Source organism: Silurus meridionalis, chromosome 5 (assembly GCF_014805685.1).
Source record: "Silurus meridionalis isolate SWU-2019-XX chromosome 5, ASM1480568v1, whole genome shotgun sequence".
NCBI lineage: Eukaryota > Metazoa > Chordata > Actinopteri > Siluriformes > Siluridae > Silurus > Silurus meridionalis.
This window is the reverse complement of record NC_060888.1, coordinates 7,393,908-7,419,666: the sequence shown is the minus strand read 5'-3', so window position 1 is coordinate 7,419,666 and position 25,759 is coordinate 7,393,908. Positions and strand designations below refer to the sequence as shown.

Genomic DNA, 25,759 nt, shown 5'->3' with positions numbered 1-25,759 from the left:
GAGACATCCTAGAAGAGATGGACACACTCCTCAATATGTTCCCTTCTGATAGGACCCCTCTGACAGTTCTTGGTGACTTCATCCTCCCATCTGACAAACTTCAGTCATCTTGCCTCCTGCCTTTTTTTTAAATACCTTCTCCTTGACATATCACAGCTGCCCTCCCACACACAAGAAAGTACATTTCCTAGACCTGGTTTTCACTCGCCCTACCCCAGCTACAGACGCAACCGCTAACCCATTCAAAACTTCTGATCATGACCTGGTTCCCTACAATCACTCTTCCTATCCTACCTCAAAACCATTTTCAACATCTCTCTTTTCTGTCCTAACCTTTTGACACGTTTTCCTTTCTACCTTTTGCCATTGACTCTTTCCTCTCCTCTTTCTCCTCAACCATGGACCTCCTCTGCCCCCGACCACTAAACCCAAAAATACTTTTTTTCCCACCCCCTGGCTGTCAGAAGTCTTGCACAGCAAGCTGCGATGAAGATCAGCAGAGGGGAAGTGGAAAAAAATCGCAACTTGATGCAGACTTTACATCTTACCGTGCACTCCTGATTACATTTTCTTCGGCTGTGACTTCTGCTAAGACTGCCTTCTACAAGGAAAAGCTTGAGCCATCTGCACAAGATCCTTGTAAGCTCCACAACATCTTCTCTTCACTACTTAACCCCCCTGCTCCACCTGCTTCATTCTTCCTGACTGCTGAAGACTTTCCCTTTTTCTATGATAAGATGATTAAGGAAATCTGCCAGACCTTTACTGCCTCCCCAACAATCACTACACAACACAGTCAGGAATCCTCTACTCCTTCATTGTCCAGCTTTTCAACCATAGCAGATGAGATACCGCAAGTCATCCGAACTTGCAATCCCACCACCTGCCCTCTGGATACAATCCCTTCAACAACGCTCCCGACCATCTCACATGACCTCCTGCCATTCATCTCCACGATCATCAACGGGTCCTTAACATCTGGCGATGCTGCTTGATCAGCCAAACGGTCATCTGTACTCATGCTCCTTGACCTTTTAGCAGCATTCGACACAGTCAACCTAAAAACTATCTTGTCTACCCTCAGGAGCATCGGTATCTGTGGAGCACCATGAAAATGGTTTGCTTCTTACCTGGAAGGTCGCTCATACCGGGTAACATGGAGGGGGTCCACATTAAACTCTTCTTTTTTTCCCCCCCTCCCTCAGATGCCACAGCTTCCGCTCGGATCTCGGCATGCTTGGTGGACATATCTTCATAGATGAGCGCTCATCAACTAAAACTCAATCCCAGCAAAAATTGATGGTCATCCCAGGTGATTCTTTTACAGGTCAAGATCTCAAAATAACTCTTCATAACTTCTTGCTCTTCCCTTCAATTTCTGCTCGCAACTTTGGGTGACCATGGACAATCAACTGTCCTTCTCCTCACATGTTGCTAATGTGACTCATTCTTGTTGATTTCTTCTCTACAAAATCTGAAGGATTCAACCATTTTTTCCACATAGGCTGCCCAGGTGCTTGTTCATTCATTTCAAGACTAGACTACTGCAGCTCTCTGCTGGCAGGTCTACCTCTGAACGATATTCATCCACTGCAAATGATCCAAGATGCAGCTGAGTGATTTGTGTTCAACCAGCCCACTGCTGTGCTCCCTCCACTGGCTTCCAGTAGCTGCATGTATCAGATTCAAAACACTGATGCTTGCCTACAAGGCCAAAAATGGACCAGCACCATCTTACCTCAGAACCTCATTACATATCGCACTGCACCAGATCCTCCAGTACTGCTTGACTGGTACCACCTTTTCTCAGGATAAGAGGTAAGTATACATCAAGGCTCTTCTCTATTCTGGCACAGAGGTGGTGAAATTAACTTCACCTAGATGTCCAAATAGCAGAGTCCCTGTCTATCTTCAAGTAATGGGTGAAGACCTTCCTCCTCCTCCTCCTGAAACAAAAAAAATAATAATAAAAACACATCTTAAGTTGTAATCTAGTGTACCGGTGTAGATGTATTCATTGCTAAAGACTAAAAGCATTTTTGTACATCACTCTGGAAAAGGGCATCTGCTAAATGCCACAAATGTAAATGTAAATGTAAATGATGCAATAGTTTTTTCCACCAAATAATAATAAACCAAACTCAACATTGCAGTGCATGAAGATAAAATATTCTTGTAAATGTTTTAAAGTAATTATGGTACAAACTGAACTAACTTTCATACAGACTTCATCATCAGAGAATATTTGTTTTTTTCGATGTAATTTGTTTTTTTTACTTATGTGTCTGTGAAGAGAGACAGCAGAGAGCGCACCCTCTCTGTTTTCTTTATTTTACAAAAGCACTGCAATTTGTTGTTGTTATGAGGGTGTACACATTTTGTAGATTAAAGTAGATTACTTACAGATTTAAATGATTTATTGCTCTTATCTGTATGATCAAAAAAGACAGATTTTCTTTTTCTGTGTTATGAGGAAAAAATGCCACAAAAAAACAATAAAACCGCCGGCCGGTCAACCCCAGAGAGTTAATAGTATAGGTTCAAAATAATACTGGGTCACTAATGTAGTCATCCCTTTTCTCTCAAAAAGGGAGCTGTTACAAAATATAATGAGGGAGGGGCCCACCAACCATTTTTAATACGTATACCTTAAATAATATTGTAACTTTATGAACAAAGTCCACATAAACAAACAGATGCAGTCTATAACATTATTTTTGAAGTGTGAAAAATGGCATGTACAATTAACAGCAAAGGAATCCAGCAGGTTCAAAAACTTGTATGAATGCAATTATAACAGCAGGCAACATGGCAAAATTGTGTTACTGTCCAATAAAAAAACACAAAATGTCCTCCGATAAATGTCTATTATACTTATCGCTGATGCTGACCCCCAACAAACACCATCCAATGTGTGCTCCCAAACCGATTCAGTTCTCAAGTGTTAATTCCCAAAGTGTTCACAATAGGATGTGTAGCTAAGGTCTCTTAGTAAAGCATCCCATTGATACAGTTGGTGTATTAGTAGCAAGAATGTTAACAAGCACATACCACATAAAGCAAGCATATGAAACAAATTATAATTCATGCATAAAGTCAATTAAAAGAAATACAAAAACAAACTAAACAGATAAAAGCATTTACATTGTTTGAGCTAGAAACACAAATGTTTTTTAATCCGTACTCCAAAGTGTTGGAGGACATAAAAGAAGTCCATGCTTCCTTCAAACCAAACAACCTCTCTCCCTCTACTACACTACCTCGCTTAAATTTGAGAAAGTTAATAATTTAGCCACTAGAGGATGGAGGTGGAACTACAGCCTGGCAGAATCATAGTAAGACAGCTATAGGTTGTTACACTATATTAAGATGTTTAGCAAGGTCATGGGGAAATGTAATCATTAAAAATGTCTGGATGAGTCACAGTAGCAGAGACTTGGCAGGAAATATGAAAATGGTAATATCAATTAGTGATATTGGAAAATAAAATTCAAACATGGAATCTGACTTTTTAAGCATTATAAATAAAGTTAAATTAAAGTGCTAATTTCTTCTTCCTCTTTCAACTGCTCCCACCACAGTGAATCATCTGTCTCCATACTACCCTGTCCTCTACATCTGCCTCTTTCAAACCAACTTCCTGAATGTCTTCCCTCACCACATCCATAAAACCCCTCCTTGGCCTCCCTCTTTTATTCCTGCCTGGTGGCTCTATCCTCAGTATTCTTTTACTGATAAACCCCATGTCTCTTTATTGCACATGTCCAAATGATCTCAATCTAGCCTCTCTCACCTTGTCTCCAAAACGTCCTACATGCATAGTTCCTCTAATAAACTCGTTTCTAATCCTGTCTATCCTCATCACTCCCAATAAAAATCTCAGCATCTTCAACTCCACTCCACTGTCTTTTAGTCAATGCCACTGTCTCAGAACCATACAACATAGCAGGTCCACCACAGTCCAATAACCCTTCCCTTTTACTTTTGCAGATACTCTTCTATCTCAAATCACTCCTGCCATCTTCTCCACCCACTCCACCCTGCCTGCACTCTTTTCTTCACTTCTCTAACACACTCTCCATTACTTTGCACTGTTGACCCCAGGTACCTGAACTCCTCCACCTTCTCCACCTCTTCTCCCTGTAACCGCACCACTCCACTGCCCTCCCTCTCATTCACACACATGTACTCTGTCTTACTCCTACTGACTTTCATTCCCCTTCTCTCCAGCATGTACCTCCACCTCTCCATGCTCGTTTTAACCTACTCCCTACTCTCGCCACAAATCACAATATCATCTGCAAAAATTATAGTCTATTGAGACTCCTGTTTGACCTTGTACGTCAACCTGTCCATCACCACTGCAAACAGGAAAGGGCTCAGAGCTGATCTTTGATGCAGTCCAACCTCTACCTTGACCAAGTCTGTCGTTCCTACTGCACACTTCACTGCTGTCACACTGTCCTCATGCATGTCCTGCATCACCCTCACATACTTCTCTGACACACCTGACTTCCTTATACAATACCACAACTCCTCTCTCAGCACCCTGTTGTACACTTTCTCTAAATCCACAAACACACAATGCAACTCCTTTTGACCTTCTCTATACTTTTCCATCAACATTCTTAAAGCAAATATTGCATAAGTAGTGTTCTTCTTCGGCATGAAACCATACTGTTGCTCACAGATGGTCACTTCTTCCCTCAGCCTGGCTTCCACTACTCTTTCCCATAACTTCATGGTGTGACTGATCAATTTTTTTTTTTTACCCAGTAGTAACTGCAGGACTGCACATCTCCCTTATTCTTAAATAGGTACCAGCAAATTCCTTCTCTATTTCCCAGGCATCCTCACACCTTCCAAAATTTTGTTGAACAATCTTGTTTAAAACTCTAGTGCCATCTCCAGTAACATCTCCATGCTTCTACTAGTATGTCATCTGAGCCAACCGACTTTCCACTCTTCATCCTCTTAATAGCTTCTCTCACTTCCTTTTAACTAATCCTATGCACTTCCTGCGTCACCATCTCCACATCATCCACCCTCCCGTTTCTCTTATTTCTTCATTCTTCAGCTTCTAAAAATATTCCCTCCACCTTCTCAACACACTCTCCTCATTTAGAATCTCCATCCTTTATTGCTCTAACTTGCAGCACATCCTTCCCAGCTCAGTCCCTCTGCCTGGCCAATTGGTACAATTTATTTTCTCCTTCCTTAGTGTCTAACTTCTCATACAGCTCCTCATATATCTTTTCCTTAGCTTTTGACACATCCCCCTTCACCTGCTGCCACATCTCCTTGTACTCCTGCCTACTTTTCCCATCTCTCTGCCAATCCAAAATCTGTTACGTCAACTTCTTTCTCCTTTTGCTTTCCTGCACTTCCTCATTCCACCACCACTTCTCTTTGTCTTCCTTTCTCTTTTCCAGATGTCACACCAATACCTTTCTAGCTGTCTCCCTTATCACTTCTGCAGTAGTTGCCCAAACATCCAGCACCTCTTCACCACCACTGACCCCCTGTCTGACTACTTCTCTGAATCGCACACTACAGTCTTCCTGCTTCAGTTTCCACCATCTTATTCTTTTCTCAGTTGTCACTCTCGTCCTCTTCTTCACGTCCAAAACATCGTACAAACCACTATCCGATGCTGTCTAGCTACACTGTCCCCTGCCTACACCTTACAGTCTCCAATCTCTTTCAGGTTGCATCTCCTCCTATAAAAAAAAGTCCACATGTGTGCACCTTCTGCCGGTCCCCCTATGCTCCTCCATCTTCTTAAAATACGTATTCATCACTGTTATTTTCATCCTTTCCATCTGCCCTTTCACATTCCTCTCCTTAAGTCCACACCTACCCAGCACCTCTGTTCCCTTCACCAAAATGCCCATTGAAGTCTGCCCCAATCACCACTCTTTCTTTCCTAGATACACTCTCCACCACTTTATCTAACTCACTCCAGAGGTTTTTTTTTTCTCCTCCATCTCACAGCCCACTTGTGTGAAGTATAGGCACTGATGACATTTATCATCACCCCTTTATCTTCCAGCGTCACATTCATCACCCTATCAGAAACTCTCTTCACCTTCACTATACTCTTACTTACTCTTCCTTCAGGATCATCCCTACACCATTTCTCTTTCCATCCACACCATGATAGAACAGTTTAACACACCCTCTAATGCTCCTGGCCTTACTCCCTTTCCACTTGGTCTCCTGAACACACAACATATCTACCTTTCTCCCCTCCATTATATCAGCTAAGTCTCTCCTTTTACAAGTCATAGTACCATCATTTAAAGTACCAACCCTAACATCCACTCTCCAACACGGCTCATTTCCCTGCTGTCTCTGTAGACGTCTCCCCCCTCTCCTTCTCCTCCTTTGGCCAACAATGCTTTTTTCTTTTTCAAATTGATATGGAAATGAAATTAAATAATTGTTTTGAAATGAATGGCATTCAATTAACAACAGTGATGATTACATAAAAATATTTATTTAAAGAGTTTATTATTGAGAGTTAATTGAGCACATTGCCACTTTCACAAGGTAGACTTTCATGTTATGTATGTAAAACATTCCAGAATGCATTAACACCCCATTAAAGTGTAAACAATCTGCTGTTAGCAAATGGATCTAACTAGCTGTTTTCAGCTTTTTCAACGATATAATACAGCTGTCACTAAGTAGCCAATCAAAAATCAATTAATGAATCATTGTATGATATTAGTTTGTTTGTTTGCTGGAATGTACAGTTCTGCTCAACTTTGCCTTTAAGAATGACTTCATGGGTTACCAGTTCATCTTGTCCACCAGTCTGCAACCTTGATCACAGTAATTATCTCAGCATGTTCCTGTAATTTGATATAAGTGCAGGGGCAGTTCAGTAATCCGTTAATGTGAATAGATGAATTAAAAAAATTGGTAAAAATATTTTTTATACATGCTGTAAATATAAAAAAAAAAGATTTTTTTTGGACTATATGCTTTTGACAGTGGTGTGCCACGCATTTCTTATCTAGTTTTCCGTGGTGTCCTACCTCGATTCACGATCCAGAGTCGAGCCACATCTCAATACCATCATTATGATGCCAAGGCTATAGAAACCATCAATATTATACAGAAAAGCAGTATAACAGAGTGCTGCATCAAAGACAAGTGAATGATCTCATGCAGTGAGAATGAATGGCATTAAAAAGCAAGAAACCCAATGAATGCAATTTAACAAGTCTCCTTTCACCGCAGCCACAGTTGCACCGCCCACACACATTATCTCTAGCAAAAGCAACAACATTAATCTCATGGAATGACGTCATTTTTTCCATGCACAATTTTCTTGTGGAATTTTCCACATGAAAACTGTTTTAGCTGATTTAGCTGTTTATCCTCATGATGTCCAACTTTTCTTGAAAAGTCCAACTTTTATATGTCTTTGCAAGTGTTTCGGTGACCAAATAAATTTATTTTCCTCTGTCAGCCATTGTAAAATTCTATTGAATCCACATGAATATTTTTGAGCTTTTGCAGTTTGCAGCAGATGCAATATGATAGCTCTGACTCTCTGACCATCTAATCAAAGGACTTGAAAATGCTGATGGGTTCTGACACTTGCGGGCCTTAGAATGACCAGTCTGATTGTTTAAAGCAACAGCTGAAAGCAACATAAAAAAAAAAAAAACTGCAGTGCGGGAATGCATTATATGACAGCTGAAATTTGATTGGCTAGAAACTCAGACACCGCACTGCTCCTAGACATAAAACATCCGAGATAATTGTTATTAAATGAAGAGAATAGACTACAAGGAATAATTTTAAAGTTATTTGTGGACAAAAATCTATTAAAATGTAAGCCAGTATTTCTGATTAAGCTTAGGCCAGCAGATAAGGCCTTGCTTGCTTGCCCTGATTGGTTGCCACTTGCTTTTTATTATTCTAAGCTCAGCATAGATGTAATATACAGATAGTGTAATTTTCCTTTTTGTCAGCAGCACTTGATCATTTAAAGCATGCCACGTTTGGCTTTCACTGAAGTCTCTTATTGCTGCTGGATGCCTCCCCCTAATTACCTTCTTTTCTTTCAGAACTAGATTATTAGATATTCCACAATCTGTCTAGAAATAAAGTCCAAACTGCTCTCTGTATAAAATGTATTGTTAGTTACTAAGTTAGAATTAAACCTGAGGTATCTTCTTGCACAATTTTTACTTTTTTTACTTTTACCCCAACTTTTAAAGTAGGTCATTTTTTTTCACCAGTAACATCTCTTCATTTTATGTGCAAACACTTAAAATAAATGTAGCACTGCAAAGAATGCTCCAGTTTTTGCACCTTTTTAAGATCCACACTGTGTATATAATTTTTTGTGTAAATCATACAAACCTATTTATTTGCCTCAGTTAGTTGTGTTAGTTAATTGTTCACGTCACACATTAATTTGGTCATTCATCTTCCTTTGCTTGTTTGTTTGTTTTAATCAGCTTTTGCATGAACTTTATTTGCATAAACTTTATCAATTTAAACTTGATCATGGAATCCAAATAAAAAAAAATATTTTGGCTAAAGTAAAATGAACAATACAGTGTTTAAAACAACTTATAGAGATGTTTTATAAAATTCTTTGATTCTCACCATTTCTTTAAAAGGACCACTATTAGAAATTAAAGAATAAAGTACTGTATATGCTGTCAAAATTATATATCAATACTTGCACATTATATCAAGCGTTTGCACCACACCTCACACAACTCACACAAACTATTTACTGTCATGCCACTTGGCAAAACTTAGTGAAGCATTTGATCTCCCAGAATGTGTAACAGTTTCTTCTTTCAAGTCATCAGTATCCTCAACACACACTTACTCTGAAAAACATTCCACTCCCTTTGCAAATGTTGCACATCTCATTTCATGACATTTCTGCTAAAACTGTACACAAAATACTTGCTGCTGTACTATATTTAACATAGAAAATAAATATAGAGTATGAGTCCCAGTATGTTATGTTTCATTTTACAGCATTTTGTTTGCTAAATATTGCTAAATCTTTTAGGGTTTATTTTGCACAACCTGCTACATTATCCATTTGATCCACATAAGAACTGTGTTCTAATCTGCACTGCACTGTCCTTTACTGTGTCTGTTGTCCTGTTATAGGTGCTTGTGCTGTTTGCAGATTCTGTTAAGCTTTTATTTTGTATTATGTATGAAAAAATCACCTGTAGGCATCAATAATTTGAATCTCATCTTGCTTTAATTACAGGGTCAGCACAAGAGCAAACAGATTGATAGGGGGCCTGTTTTTCACTGGGGATGCTACAATAAGAACAGAAATAATAATAATATAATAATAATAATAATAATAATAATAATATTATTATTATTATTATTATTATTATTATTATTATTATTATAACAATTTAATGAACCTAATCAAAGCTTAAATGTGGCACATATAAAAAATAATTATGTATCTTTTTCTATTTAGTTAAATTTCTCTCTCCACATATTATATCAAGTTAAATGTTCAAGTTCAAGTATCAAGTTAAATTCCATGGCATGCTTCCAGTCATGGCAGCCTTTGGTTGTCAAAGTTGGGGTCGAGTCCAATCTCTTGTCCAATTTGTATAGCACTAAAGATTCTCCATGGGCAACATAAAGGTGCATCTGCCTCAGCTAAATACTCAAGCCAGTCTCTTTTCTAAAACCACACCTATAAAAATGATCTCTTTTTGTGCATTACTATAACTTCTTCCCTAAATCATCTGGGCAGTAGCTCTTAAAGCGGTAGCTCTGCATTCACAATGCCCACACATTCTTATTAACCGTGCTAGGCATACTTGAACTGTTTTTGGTGCTGAAGTGGCAAACCATTTCCATAGTCATAATTAAAGATGGTTAAATTGTTAAACTAACTGTTTTTATAGAGTCAACTTTATTGCTAACCTTGCACTTAGTCCCACACTAAACCTTATTTGGGTCACAATAAGTGTTTATTTACCTGCTACTTTACTGAGGAAATAGCAGTGCATATTTAATTAGCTGACTGTGTTAGTACTACATTATCTATCTTTTTGCATTATTTAATTAGTATTCATTATTACTTACATCATTATTCAAAATTAATTTACAAAATTGTTTTTAAAACAAAAAAAGAAAAAAAAGAAAAATGTGTTCTGTGTAGTTTACAGAGTATATGGAGTTATAAAAAGTAACTGGGCTCTATAAATAACACCTTAATACAGTTTTTCCCAATCAATATTACATTTTTTCCAAGGCGAGAGACTTTCATCCACATCACATGTTTCTTTAGCACTGCACCTGGGGGAATAAAGCAGTGAGTTTTGAATCTGTCTGACATGAATTTGCCAGCATGTCTCCACGAGCATCATCCGTGCCCTGTAGACATTCTAAGGTTGCTTTCAAATACTTTCTATTTCCCTGAAGAAATGAACTCTTAAGCATGAATCAGAAAGGGAGAATATCGTGAAGGAAACACTATTAGGAAACATGGAGGTCTTTACAGTACAGTCCCAAATTACCAGAAACTCCATTGTTCCTATTGAGGAATGTTTTGTAGTGTATGTGGTAAATGCAAGTGTAAATTCTCTATTGCATGGTTTCACAGAGAGAAACATTTGGCTGAAACATCAATTGTTAGTAATGTGCTAGCAAAGACACTAGAAAATTATAGTTTCTGTCTTTTATACATAACCATGTGTGATGACTGCAATTTAAAAGGATATGAACATTTTATTCAGTTTTGTTTTTATTATGCTAAATGTAGACTTGGTTATTAGATTATTTTGTTATTATCTAGGCTTCTAAGTTTGTACCAACACTATACAAAACCCTGTCATATGTGATTCTTCTCCAAACTATTAGCACAAAGTTAAAGGCACAAAATTGTATTGTCTTTGGGTGCAGTAGCAATATTTTTTTCTTTCACTTGAACTAAGAGACCCAAACCTGTTCCAGCATGCACATGCCTCTGTGCAATAGCCAGCTTCATGAAGATATGCTTTACATGAGTTGGAGTGGATCTTGTGAGGCCTGCTATAAAGCTCTGACCTCAACCCTGCTAAACACCTTTGGGATGAAATGGAGCTGACTGCACTCCAGGCCTCAATACCTTACATCAGTACCTGACTTTACTAATGCCCTTGTGGCTGAATGAGCACAAATCTTCACAAGCAAACTCCAAAATCAATTAAAACAGCAAAAAGGAACCAAAAAGGGAATAGGATACTCAAAAAGCACATACCTAGTCTTATGGTCAGTAGTCCACAAACTTTTGTCCATATTGTGTATTTCAATTAAAGAAGCTTTTATTGTCATTTCAACCATTTATAGCTGACGCAGTACACAGTGAAATGAGTGCTACATAAACAACAGAGAAAACACAGAGCTAAGGACTAGTAAGTGTCCTCGCCACATAAAGTATATCGTGAGCAACCTGGTGCAAACAGTGCAAGACAAGACAGTGCAAAAGACAACACAAGACAGTATAGGACAAATACACAAAATAGTGCTGCCAGTAAACCAACTGTATATTATATTGTGCAGTGTGCAAGACAAAACTAGATACAGGAGTGTACTTGTAAAAAAAAAAAAACACAAAGTGTAAAAATAGAAGGTTGTGCAAAACAGCAATAGCAGCAGTCAAATGGATGTACAAAAACAGCATGTAAACAGTTGTGTACTAATAATTATTATTAGTAGCAGTTCAGTACACACAGTTGAGTGTGTGTGTGTGTGTGTGTGTGTGTGTGTGTGTGTGTGTGTGTGTGTGTGTGTGTGTGTGTGTGTTTCAGTTAAATTCTGTGTTGTTGAGGAGCCGGATTGTTTAAATTAAAAAAACTATTATAATCTGGATGTGAGGCCCCAAATGCTTCTGAAACTCTTCCCTGATGGTAGTGAAAAGTGTGTGCAAGGGGTGTGTGGGGTCGTCCACATTGCTGTTGACTTTGCGAATGCAACGTAAGGTGTAAAAAGGGGAGAGATGTCAGCTGTCCTCACTATCCTCTGTAGAGTTTTTTTGGGGGGAGGGAGATGGGCTTTCCTCATCCTTCTCGGAAAGTAGAGACTCTGCTGGGCTTCCTTGGTGATGGAGCTGGTGCCAGATGAACACCAAGGAATTTGGTGCTCTTGACGATCTCCACTGAGGATCCATAGAACAGTGAACAGTGGATAATGGCCACTCTGTGCTCTCATGAAGTCAACAACCATCTCTTTAGTTTTGTCAATGTTCAGAAAGAGGTTGTTGGCTCTACATCAGGCTGTTAACTGATGCACCTCCTCTCTGTATGCTGATTCGTCGTTCTTGCTGATGAGACCCACCAGAGTCATGTCATCGGCGAACTTTAACGATGTGGTTAGACCTGTGCATTGCTACACAGTCATGAGCCTGAGGCATTAAGTAACTATGTAGCGTCTTCTGAAGATTAGAACATGTTTCAGTTTTTTTGGTTGCAGTGTTGGTAAACACAACTTGTGTAATTTGTACAAAATCATAATTAAAAGTGCAATTTAAGCTTTAAGATTAATTTGTACAAAAGTGGTATATCAACTGAGAACTCTGTAAACCCATATCACAGTGGTGGCTGTCAGGGCCAGCAAAGCCTTTTCTGCTGGTCTAAACACTATCAGAAGCACTGACATTTACAACCTAAATTCTAATATTTGTTCCAGGAAATTGTATTTATTCCTAACAGTTTATTCTCTTAATATTGCTTCCAGTATGTGGATGTGGATGTTAGATTTTTTTGTCTAACCAGATTTCAGCCTCTATGTGCTGCCATGTCAATCTAATCTGCCCAGAGCCTTCAAAGTCAGTAGTGCTGGCCTTTTTACCATCGTCTCCTATTTCTCTACCCATCAGATTTCCAATTAGCCTCACAGGGGGTAAGAATTTTTCCATCGTCTGATTGGTTGGTCAGAGGGAAACTGTTACAGCCAAGTTCGACTGGCAAAACACATCAGTAGCACGCTGCATACATTATAACATCGGAGTTTTATGCCTACGGAGGAAGAGAAATTGATTTGGTCTCCGACATACTTTAAAATAAATTTTCCCCGAAGCTAGCTAGCTTGTCTCAGCACGAGAAAGGGTTTGTTCGCCATTTCCAGACCAGTGAACACGAGCGGTAGCACTGGCTTACAGCCTCTGAGGAGCAGTGCAAATTATGATAAGTCTTACTTTGGTGAGTATGTTGTATTTTATTAACATTTTTAAGTTTTTGTCATGTTATTAGACATTCTGAACTGCTCCAGATGATGTAGGTGGCACCGTTGCGTTGGTAGGTTTGGAGTTGTCTTAACTGGGTTTCTTGCTTTAGAAAAATGGTATTCTCCCTCCATATGTGAAATGCCTCTCTCTCTGTAATAATCTATTATCTATGTATACATGGTAAAATAGTTTTACCTAAATACGGTTACAGGAGAATAGACAATATTAGATTTGTTAAGTGTTGTTGTGAGTGAGTGAGTGAGTGAGTGAGTGAGTGAGTGAGTAAGTAAAAAGGTTTGTAAAGTGCTTTCCATAGAAAAATTAATACAAATATACAGTGTATGTGTGTGTGTATATATATATATATATATATATATATATATATATATATATATATATATATATATATATATATATATATATATATATATATACAAAAGAAATGAGATAAAGTTAAAAATAACTAATAAAGTAAAAATAATAAATAATCATAGAAAATCCTTAGAAAAAGGTTGTCACAGATAGTTTCATAGTTGGGGATCATAGTAACTAACTAACAACTCAATGTTTTTGTTACAACATACAAATTGCATGACCTATGTGATCTTTCTATAGCACATTTCTTTATCGTGTTACAAAAGAAAGTTATGGTAGTACCATAAAGACATTGTAAAGTTAATACAATCGAAAGCCAATACAAAGCCAAGACAATCTTAAAATCAATTTTAAAATGATAAATGATACAGGCAGACTGTTGGAGTAATGTGATTTCTTATTGTGGTGTGAAGAAGCATGTGTGCAGCTGCATTTTGAACTCTTTATGAGTGTTTAAGTAGAGCTTTTTTGGTAGCCAGACAAAAGCCTATTATATTAGTCAAGTCTGTAAAGAATACATGAATGAGTTTCTCATTGTCTGTAGGAAAGAGAATGATGATTATATATAGTTTTATTAACATTCCTTTACATTATTTTTAACATTTTATTAACATAAGACAACAATAACGAGATGCAAAACAAATTTCACACAAAGATGTGAACAATTCTTGAAAGATAAGTAAATTATTTTTAAACAGTTTGAACTTGAAAATTGAACTTAGATTAGTCAAATGTTTGTAAATACTTATCTAAATACGAAAGCAATTTAAGCCTCTTCTAAATAAACATTAAATCGCATATATGAATCTTAATTTGAGCCTAAACAATCCAAAAGAGTGCGTTTAGTTTACTTATTATGCAAATATAAAATGTGTAAAGTACATTTAATAGCAAGGAACAGAGAATGGCATAAATAAATAATACTCTAAGCATATACAATTAAGTTAATGAGTAACCCAAGTTCAGGATCAAACAGGGAGGAATGTGCCCTTTATAACCCTAAATAATTAAGTAAAATTCAGAAGACTTCAGAAGAATCAGCTGTTTTCTAGTATCAATGCTGGTGGTGCAAATTCACATACTGGGTCCAACAGTAGGAATATTTCATAATTGTTATGCCAACAAATGCATGGCTGAAGTTCCAGTATCCAGAGCGCACTTTACACGTCATCTTTTTATAATGCATCTTTTATAGAATATTGGCCATTTTCTCTGATTAAAGCAGGTTTCTGTGTCTCTATTTTGGCTTCAGCTGATGTATGTATGTAGTTTCCTTACCTGTTGTTATTGTGGTTGAAACAGTAGCAGCAAAGTTAAAGCCATAAGCCATAACCTCGATTTCACATTAAATGAACATCGTGTCAAGCGTTGTTCCGTCTGTTTCCTCTTGACTGCTTTCATGGCATACAAGTGTTTATGGAAATATTACTTTTTCAAATCATGTTTATGTCAAGTAACGAGTCATCCAGCCCTGGCATTATTGTCCTGGCAAACATCACTATGAACTGTGCAACTTCTATTCTGACTAAACCCCCTCTGTGGAAAACATCAATCACTGGCGTTAAGCTGCCATCTCTCGCAAGTGAGGACTCAGTTAATGGCTCAGGCTAAATGGACACCATCTGGCATTAGCAGGGGAGCAATTTATGCAGTATAGTGAAGAAGGTGAATGACTGCCATCTTCTATCAGGATCCACGCATGGGGTTTGATATTTGGCCCTATCGGCTTTTGTTTGTCCCTTGTACAGATGTATTATAAAACCACCTACTGCAAGGACAGATAAAAATCGAATGCATTTATTTCTACTTAGCCAAGAGTCAAATGCCAACAATAAGATGGTTTCTAAACTTCTGCTGTAGGAGTCATGGAGATAAAGCAATAAAATGAATGAAGACTTTTTAAAGTTGCAATCAGTTTTGAAGGTCTTTTGTTTGTACACACACACACACACACAAGCATCTCCATAACATAGTTTGCCTTATGTTTGAGTTGAGAATATAGAATTAAAATAAAAAAAAAATGAAGAAGTACTTTGAGAAGTCTACATGTGATATTTTTGCATCTAATTGCTCAAAGAGCATCATATAACCATAATTACATCATATTACATAGGCATAAAAGTGGACAACTCTCCAAACGAAACGTACTGCAAGTCAATAATCTCTCTATTGATGTCATACTGTATTATGTAGTCATAACACATGGCTCTTACAAACTCTTTGATGTGCCAACCATCCCTTGCATAACATCACATGATGCTGGTGACTAAATGGAATAAAATGATTTGCATATTAACATGTAATACTGCTATCTGACTAACAAAAAATGTTTTCATCAAAATACGAGTGCTAGCATGTATGGCTGAAATGTCACTGTTTAAAAGAATATACATAACCAGATAGAAATCAAGTCTAAAATTTTTAGAAAATTTGACATAGCATCTTATTTTATTGTATTTTAGTCTTATTACACAGTACTACTGTATATAGCATGGTTGCGTCCCGAATTTGCAGTCCAGATGCAGTTGGTCTGCATCTGGACTGCAAATTCGGGACGCAACCATGCAAACCGAGCACTTTAACAGGAATAATCAATGTAGGTTTGCTTTGCATTTTCAGTTTTTTAAACATGACCTATTGCAGCTTCTCTGCTTGTTGCAAACAATCACATCACATGTATTTATGTAAATTGTTTACCTGGAGGCAGCTCATTAAGGAAAGAGTTCTCACAGACGTTCATAGATTTTTACTGCATTTCATTTACTCTGTCTGGTCTGATTAGTGAAGTGGTGCTGTGGCTTGTTAAAAAAAACAAAAAAAATAATAAAAAGCAGAAAGCAGAAACAGCAAGTTTAATGACTTTTGGACAAATGTATATTTATTCCTAGCGTCAGGTTTTAAACATCGTATCTGTTTGGAATCTGTGCCACTAGTAGAAAAATTATAATTTGAAGTTTAATTGCAAACCATAACCTAGCATCATATTCATAACCATGAATGAATAACTAATATTAATGCATTAAACGGTAATGTTGCATTAACGTCCAACCATGTAATTTGCTTACCTGGACATTGGAAGGCAAGCATGTTTTTTACTGTAACTCCGCCTGTACAACTTTTAGTTGAATATCTTTTTTCAATATGTTCTTTTTATAGTGTAGAGATGAGTGTTCATGCACACATCTATGATACAGTCTGCAAACTGGAAAGATTTATGTATGCGCTGAGACTAATGCAAAAATGTGTAAGTGAATCCCTCAGTCATAATAACGCGAGATCCAGTAGACTCACTCCCTCGTGTGCTTATTAAATTAAAGGTATTTAAAATATCATGTCGCCCGGGGAACTTTTACTTAGCTATGACAGTCTCTAAGTAGCTGAATCTGAATAAATGTTCAAGTCAGATTAATGTACAAGTCAGACTTACTCCAATCCTGTTAAAATGGTATTACAATAGAAATTGTGATCTAATGATCCGTAGTTTGGGGTAAAATACGGCAGATTAGCTAGACAATTCTGACTGACAGCAATTGACTAATGATATGCAAGCTGTCTCTGTGTTGGTTTTCAGGTACACAGTTACTGAATCTGATGTTTCTCAAGCTGATCATTGTGGGTGTGACATGGAGAAATTCGCAAAGAAGTTGGATCTAGTTAAGCTGGAAGAAATGTGTAATGTTTTGAGGGAGCTATGCGATTTGACTGCATGGCACACGAAACAGAAAATCCCAGACTGTCAATGACTCGCAAAAAATTGGACAGCATCTGGCCGTGCAAATTTTATGTCTAGAGAAGACTGAACAGCTTGCAAAAAGTTGACTGCCAAATGCATGACTGCATTTGTATTCTGGAGGAGAAAATAATGTTGAGTATCTTTTAAACCTAAAGAGTGACACTGTGCTACACAAAAAATCACACATTGCAGTCTCCATAGATTCAGCTAACCATGTTTTATAAAAACGCTTCTGCTCAGGCGAAGAATATGAAGCCTTAGGGTTTGGGATGTAAGACAAAATCAGAGATATTGAGTTTCATCTCTTCAAAGTACAATGGGGCAAACACTTCTTAAAGACTCTCTTTACTGATCTCTGTGTCTGTAATGGAAACTGAAGCCATCATTTGAAGCGGTCAATTCATCATCCCTCACTTCCTATCAAGCCTGTGTGGTGGTAACCATGGCAACAATCTGGCTTGCCAGTGCCCTTGGGATGTGGTTTCTTACTGCAATAATTGGCCTGTGACTGAACTGTTTATTTCAAACCTTTGTGTAAGTTTTTCTTTTCTTTTTTTTCATATTATGTAAGCCTTCCTCTGTATGCTTAGAGTCTCTGCTCACAACCAAAATCATCATGTGCATCCCAAAACTCTAATTGATAATGTCTTGATTCCGCAATTCTGCGTTTTTTTGCAGTCTGTGGCTCAGAAATCAATTGAAATCCACCATCCTTAAAAGATATACCAAATATTAAATTCCTCACAGAGGCATCAAGCAAGGAAGAGAGGATTCTTTGTTGATGCTCCAAAGACTACAGTAAATGATACAATAAAATGAAGCACAGAGGCACTAATTAAATTAACAATGGGTAAAAATAAAATAATTGAATTCAAAACAGTGAATAAGCCCTGCTGTAAAATTGAAATGTAATGGGATTAGTAGATTGTTGATCAGACTAAAACAACATTTCAGCATGTTTTACTCAAGTCATCAATAAGTGAACTTACTTAAGCTGCTGTAAAGTGGCTCTTTAGTGAGTCTCATTTGGTAAATTCTGTATGTTTCTTACTGTCCTTTTTTTTTGCATCCTTTCTTTTATTCTTCAGATGGAGGAGCAAAGGGAAGCAAAGAAAGAAAGCTCAAATGGTGCAATTAAAGAAATTAAGAAACGATTTGTGTTTTCACGAATCTGCTGCTTCCTCCCCTTTATCAGGAACTCCTAGTCTGCAAACAACCTCCACCCAAACCACTACACATGCACATACACACAGGTTTCCTTTAACTACAGATATTTTCAATGATCTCCTCTTTTTTAGTGGTTTTGCTAATTAACTGTGCCATTTTAATTACCTTTTGTTTTTGCAACCATTTTGCATTTTGACAGCAAATGCTCTATGACTTCACATGTAACAAATTGTGTTTATTGCCAAAAACACATTAAATTTCACAATTTTAAATGTAGTATGAAATTACTATTTTGTAACTTTTTTTCCACCCTTCATTTAAATGCGAATGTGATTTTTAAACAATTAAATACATTTTTCACAAGTTGTTTTATCACATTTTCACGTCACATGATATACAAATGTGCAAAGATTTGTGCAATTACAATACACACCTACTGAATATTAAATCTGATTAAGTTTTTATATTTGTATTTTCAGTTTCTAATTTACTGTTTCTATAGCAATGTTTGCTACTGCTTCATTATATTTACATCATCAGCAGGGGCTTAAGAACTTGCTTTTTGCACAGAATGTCTGATTTTAAGAAGCATGTTGACATGGCTAATAGCTTCACAGACTCTTAGTGGATGGATTAGATGCCTCTGTTCCTCATTTGTTTTATTAGATTTGTCTAATGAGCATGAGCCAGCATCAGTAAGCTAGAAGACTGCAGACTAGGATTTATACAGCAGCATGTTTGAATATAAAATATTATAAAGAGATAAAAACAACAAAAAGGTAGTTGTTGACAGGTCATACAGGTCATATGTTTTGGAAACAGGAAAAATGGTTAAACGTAAAGGATCTAAGTGACTTTGACAAGGGCTGAATTGTAATGGCTAGACGACTGGGTCAGTGTTGACAGGGTCATGGGTGGCCACAAATCATATATATATATATATATATATATATATATATATATATATATATATATATATATATATATATATATATATATCTCAGAGATGACAAAAGTACATGCATCCTATGTTCATTTATCTGATACATAAAAAAATAAAAAAATAAATAAATCAAAATTAGAAAAACATGAAAACACGGTGGTGAAATTACAGCATTATTCAAAGCAGTATTTAAGTGTTAAATGGCTGATTTCTGTAGACTGCTGCTGAAAATGTCATTGCTTAGACACATCCTAAAACATTCCATTACTTTCTGTTACAACTAATGCATTAAACTACAGCAGTGTTTCAGAAATAAACCTCTTGACGTAACCATTTTTACTGTCATTTCTTTGCTCTCATCCTCTGCAGGTGAATGAATGCGAAACAAAGAGATCCAGTGGCAGAAACACACTACTCCATCCTGTCCTCACCTCTCAGGGCATGGCCCAGGTCCAGGATGGACAACCAAAAGAATGTGACAGGTGAGCTGCTCAGTTAACATCAAATGCAAAGTATAGGCTAGAAGAGCCTAATTATACAGTCTCACAATGTTGAAGAGTGGGCAGAAAACTAGCACTGCAAATAACTTCATTATTATTCCTAATAAAGCAAAGGATGCCAAAAGAAAAATTCTCTCCGTTCACACAACACCAGCTTTAGATTATTTGTATAAGAATTGTATAACTAACCCTATATAAGACTTAAAATCTAGCTCTAGTTGAGATTCATCTGAACATTTTATTTAGCAAATGAACAAGCTAACATTTTTATGAAAATGAGAAATTGACAGAATGCTCTCATGCAATATTGTCACTGCTACTAATAGCTTTCATTCACTTCCAAGTCACATTAACATTTTTATGAAGCCATCTATGCTGTGTGTTTAACAAGAACACTAGCAAACTTTACACTGTAGGCTAGTACTGCTAGCTAACACACTGCTAACTACACTACTAACTTTCATTTCATGGTAGCCACATTAGCACAAACCTGGGAAGTCAAATCAGTGGCACAATATGAAAAGGTTAAAATGCAACATGTTGGACTTATTAGTTTTGCTTATAAATATTTACACACAAATATAATTTAAAAAATGTAAATGTAAATGTAAATGATACTGGGGACATGCCTCTACCACTTTTTGAAAGTGTACAGGATTAAAATCCTTTATATAATAGCTCTTATAGGAAAGGAATCCAGATGATTTGCTAAGAATATCACTGAGGCCACTATCTTTTATCATAAAATGATTGCACCCAGATGACTTTAACATGTCATGATTGAGTATCCAGCAGATTTGCTTTCCTGCAAACCTGAATGTGTGTGTGGATCACACACAATGAAATGTCCAGATTATAAAGCATAAAATTATTGTGGCTAATAAGAACATTCCCTAGCTGTGGCTGTCATTACTAACCCTAGCCCTAATCAGCTCAAGGAGACATTTTATAAGTGGTGTATCAAAAAGATTCAAATAGTATTTCCAATGATTCTGATTATTCTTAGATTACGATAAGTGTTTAAAAAGCTGATGTGGTTTTCAAATTTAAGTGTATCTTTTCCATGACATTCCTGTCCCAAGCATGCTCATGTTATCCTGCTGTTCAGTACAAATTTACTTAATTTGTTTGAATTAAAAATTATAATTACTAAAATATTAGCTACCAGTTTGTGTAGATTCCTGTGTTACATTATAATATTTATATATTTATGTTAATATCATGGTCAGGGCACACCGATGCCTTTAGAATCCTTGTGCATGTTTGGATTTTGCATCCATACCCATCAGGGTAGTATATATTGCTAATAATAAAGACAAAAAAACAAGATATAACAAATTTTATAACTATTACAGAATCAAGTGCCTGGCTCACCGGGACATTGTTAAGTAAGAGTTAACTCTTATGCTGTTTTGTCCCAGTCCTGCAATGTTAGAAGAGTGTCAGGATGGCATGGACAGTGGTAGCCTGACGTCTGGCATAGCTCGAAAGGTCTGCATCCAGCGCCACCCGATCCACGGCTTTGGCTTCATTGCCGGCAGCGAACGGCCTGTCATTGTACGCTCTGTCTCTGCGGGTAGGACACGTGTCTCTAGCAGGACCTGGGGACCAGACGTCTGCAGCCCACTGGGACACAGCAGCCGTCTGCTCCACCAGGCCACCCAATCTCATCTACGCTAAAAGTGACTGCTTGTTTTATTGTATATACTCGTATTTGAATGTCTCAGGTGCACGGTGCATTGCACGTACACTCAATAACCCAAATCAATATCATTTACAATTCTAATTGAGTTGCTATACCATTAAGGTAGAGGTGATCCAATTGGTGGCTTCATGAGCAGGTATTGAGAAGAAATGATCACCTATAGCCATGCTATCTAATAAAAAAATTACACAAATTCTGTATGTTGGCTTGCAGACGGGCCATCTGATGGTAAGCTTTTTGCTGGTGATCAGATCCTAGTCATCAACGAGGAAAACGTCAGTGACGCTCCCAGAGAGAGAGTCATAGACCTTGTAAGGTAACATCCTTTATTGTCACCAAACGTAGAAGGGCATTGTCATGATGCATATCTGACTATGTTTCATGTATTGCAAATTCTCTGTGTCCGTATCAGATGAGACCCTTTATTTGAGCTATGTTTATTTTTGGTTTCATTTGATTTTGCACCATACTGACTTTCTCCTATGCCTCTCTTTACAGGAATTGCAACGATTCAATTGTACTCACTGTGCTGCAGCCTCTACAGGTGATTGCTTCATCCATTTCGTCTATTATACAATATTTTTCTTCATACACCAGCGACTTTTATTGTCAAACCCTCTCTTGAAACATTATTCAGAATTACTTTTTTTTCTTTGCAAAATAAAAAAAAAAAATCCTCTGTACAATAACATCGTGAATCTTTTTTGTCAGCTTCGCCTAATTATGGAGTCTTATGCATTCATGCATGTAATAAAACTTTACTTTGAATTTATTTAGCTGAATTACAGATTTCTGTAATTAATAAACAAAAGTTCTTCTGAGCATTCATTTCATGACTTCATTTAAAATGTATAGAATTTCCACAAATCTTATTTAGAAACATACACACATTATAAATATATATATATATATATATATATATATATATATATATATATATATATATATATATACACACACACACACACACACACAAGAAGGCAGAACAAAAGAAGGTGTTTAAGAAGGCAGAATAACTGCTACAGTAAGGGGACAAATGTATCTGATGAAAAGCACCTTCATTAAACTAGGAATATACATGAGATAAGGATCAGATTCACATCTGTAAAACAGCTACTTACCTTGCATGTGGCCATGTTGCTCCTTGTCTCCATGCGTTTTTCTTTTTTGTTCTGATGAAAAATCTGACGTTTCATTTTTTTCACATTACATGCTAGCCTTCAGTACTAGATTTATTGGCAGATTAGCAAAGCAAGCAGATGCACCAATGAACTTTGCTATTTCCTTTAAAGTTTTATTTTTTATGTATTAAAATTTTTGCAATTTCTCTATGGACATTTACTGAAAATATGAGAAGAAATTGAAAATGGTCACTTGTGTACTTATTTGATCAAATGTTGTTAGAGAGAGTATAACTTGTTACTTGACATTCACTTCTTTTTCTTCTTTCTCTCTGTTTTGTTTCCTTAGTCGCCTAAATCAGCCTTCATAAGTGCAGCCAAGAAAGCTCGCCTGCGAACCAATCCCCCCAAAGTGCGCTTTTCTGAGCAAGTGTCCATCAGTGACCCAGACTCAGTATGTCCTGCTGCCTGTCACGCTCATCTTTTTCCCCAATTCATATCAGATTTAACGTGCTTGGGGTGGTTTCTGAAATGAAAATCATAAAATATTGACAAGTAGCACAGCACCGGGATACTGGGGAACACCAAGAAGGTGGCTGCCAATTTTGTACAGTGATTTGTTATGACTGTCATGTGGCCCATGGCAGAATGATTCAAATTCGAAGGTTAATATGTTCCTCAGTCGGTGGCCTTCGTGGTGCCACATTGCAGTCATTTCAGACCCTACTCATCTCATTGCATCATACTGTAGATCCCATTATCCAGGGGACCAAGCATAAGTTCTGTCTCATTGTACACCCATTCCACCATTCTGAGAAGTAAAGGAAAGTGATATACAAACCTTTAGGCTGTTCTGACTCCCTCATTTTTACATAAGTAGTCCTTTCACAGTGAGCTTTCACACTATATACAGTAGCTTAAGGTAAAGACAGAGCATATATTCTTCAGGGTATTTAAAATATTTGCTTTTTTTTCCAAAAAATCTTTAGTTTATGGTGTGGTTTCAGAGTTACTCTACCCAAATTCCAACCATATAGATTAGGACTGAAGCCAGACAAGGAGGGTATAATAATTCATGAATAACTAGCATGTACCTTCCTTTTGTTGTCCAGAACGTGAAATGAGACAAAACTCACGTAAAACATTCACCACACCTTTAATGAACCTGGCACCAAAATTGAGCAACCGCTTCTAATGTCTATTAATGAAATAATGGAATTCAAGGGCAAAATGGCAAAAGGGGAAAGCTGTTAAAAAAGATGCAAATTAATGGACTATGCTCAAGGAAATCCCAGAATGAAAGCCGGTTTAGTCTAGAATCTTATTAGGTATAGTATAATTAGATGAAGAACAGAGACACACTGCACCCAGCTGTGACTTAGTTTTCCAATAACACTTAATGTTATTCCTAGGAGTCCATTCATTTGTAGCTTTTCATTTGCGCTAAAGCTGCCATCCCCTCTAGCTGGACATGGGCATGGGTCGATAGTGCCCATGTTAACATTTCCTTCCATGGGTTATGTCCTATACAGTCTCATATCTGCCTTGCGAGCAAGGAAGATTGAACACAACACCCTTGGGTGCTGCGAACACCAATTTAAAAAAGAGGAAGAATGGGAGGGGCGTGCAGCTCTCCTGGAAGAAGAAGCTCGCTGATCAGGCCTAGAGGGCCCAAATCGGTAAAGATCAAACCACCTCACCTGAGCCTCCCCAATCATTTCAGTCCATCTTGCGCGATTGGCAAATGAAAGACTAGAGGACTGTTTCATCTGACTTTGCCAGTTATACTTTCTATTAGAGAACAAGAAACTATAAGGGAGTTACAGTCAGGCTTCATATTTACATCATGTCATCATTAATATCCTCACTTTCCTCATCAGTTCATTTTTGATACAATATTCCTGAGTCTCAAAGTGTTATTAAGAATCAGATCACCTGCTTCCATCACCTGCGGTCATCAGATGATGCTTCTGATCTGCTCTATGACGGAGGCACAGACTTGTCAACAGGGGATCAAGACCATAGCAGAATTTAATGTGAAAAGAAGGTTGCAACAAAGAAGCAAACCAAAGCGAAGAAAGGAGGGTGAAAAAAAAATCCAAAGCAATGAGGTTAAAGCTTCAAGTGGCTAAAAACTTACCAGTCCATAAGGACCATTGTTTTAACTTCTATAATGTCTGATGAGCAGTTCATCATACAAAGCTTGTAGATACCAACGAAGAATAATTTTTACTACAATGCAGATAAGTGCCAAAGTACAGGAAACATCATTGACATTGTTATACTGTTGAAGGCAGGATTTGGATCCAAAAATACATGTACAGTTGTTTAAACTGATCATCTTCATCCCAACCTGAAACACTTCTAAACTGACATGAAAGTTCTCCTCAAAAATAACTTCACCCTCATCCACAGGGCATGGGGGTAACTAGATGGTTTAAGGATTAAAAAGAATATAAATGATATGCTATGGCCTTCTTAGGACCAGAACCAAAAAACGTCTATGGAATGGGAGATTTTGGAGAAAAAAAATAGAGTATACTATATACCACTATCACCAAAACCTGTAGTGTAGCTTGTAGTGGCATAGCACATTTCTAACACACTTTATTTTGTGATTTTCCCTTAATCTGTCAAGGGTATTGAGTATTTAGTTCTGTATATACTTATAGGTGGTGACTATATTAAAAGCAATTTTCACATCTCATTGAAGTATTGGATTACATTTGCATGAATAAATTAGTCTCAAATCTTCAATGCAATAATAGGAATTATATATATTGTTAGGATTATTTCTTAATACAAGATTAATAATACATCAATACTAAAGAAACTCACCACCTGTTTGCTTAGTGTATTTTGTTCAGTTACAATGTACTGCATTTTTTTTATTAGTTTTTTTTTTTATACACTGAAGACATTTGGGTTTGAGATTAAAAGATAAATATGAAAGAATAGAACAGAATTTCAGATTTCATTTCTTGATA

General features: G+C 37.0%; 1 protein-coding gene across 10 annotated transcripts in view; it reads left to right on the top strand.

Moving 5' to 3' along the window:
- Window positions 1-25,759, top strand: part of frmpd3 (FERM and PDZ domain containing 3) — a 143,722-nt gene that overhangs the window by 98,690 nt on the left and 19,273 nt on the right. For 2 of the 10 annotated variants that reach the window (XM_046849670.1, XM_046849659.1), the window contains exons 3-7: window positions 19,816-19,928; window positions 21,368-21,522; window positions 21,865-21,967; window positions 22,150-22,195; window positions 23,122-23,226. In XM_046849670.1, coding sequence (XP_046705626.1) covers window positions 19,888-19,928; window positions 21,368-21,522; window positions 21,865-21,967; window positions 22,150-22,195; window positions 23,122-23,226 — 450 coding nt within the window. In that variant the 5' untranslated portion in view covers window positions 19,816-19,887. Of the gene's footprint in view, window positions 1-19,815; window positions 19,929-21,364; window positions 21,968-22,149; window positions 22,196-23,121; window positions 24,452-25,759 lie in introns of those variants that run through there. The other 8 variants (XM_046849662.1, XM_046849667.1, XM_046849665.1 and 5 more) reach the window with 8 other exon arrangements.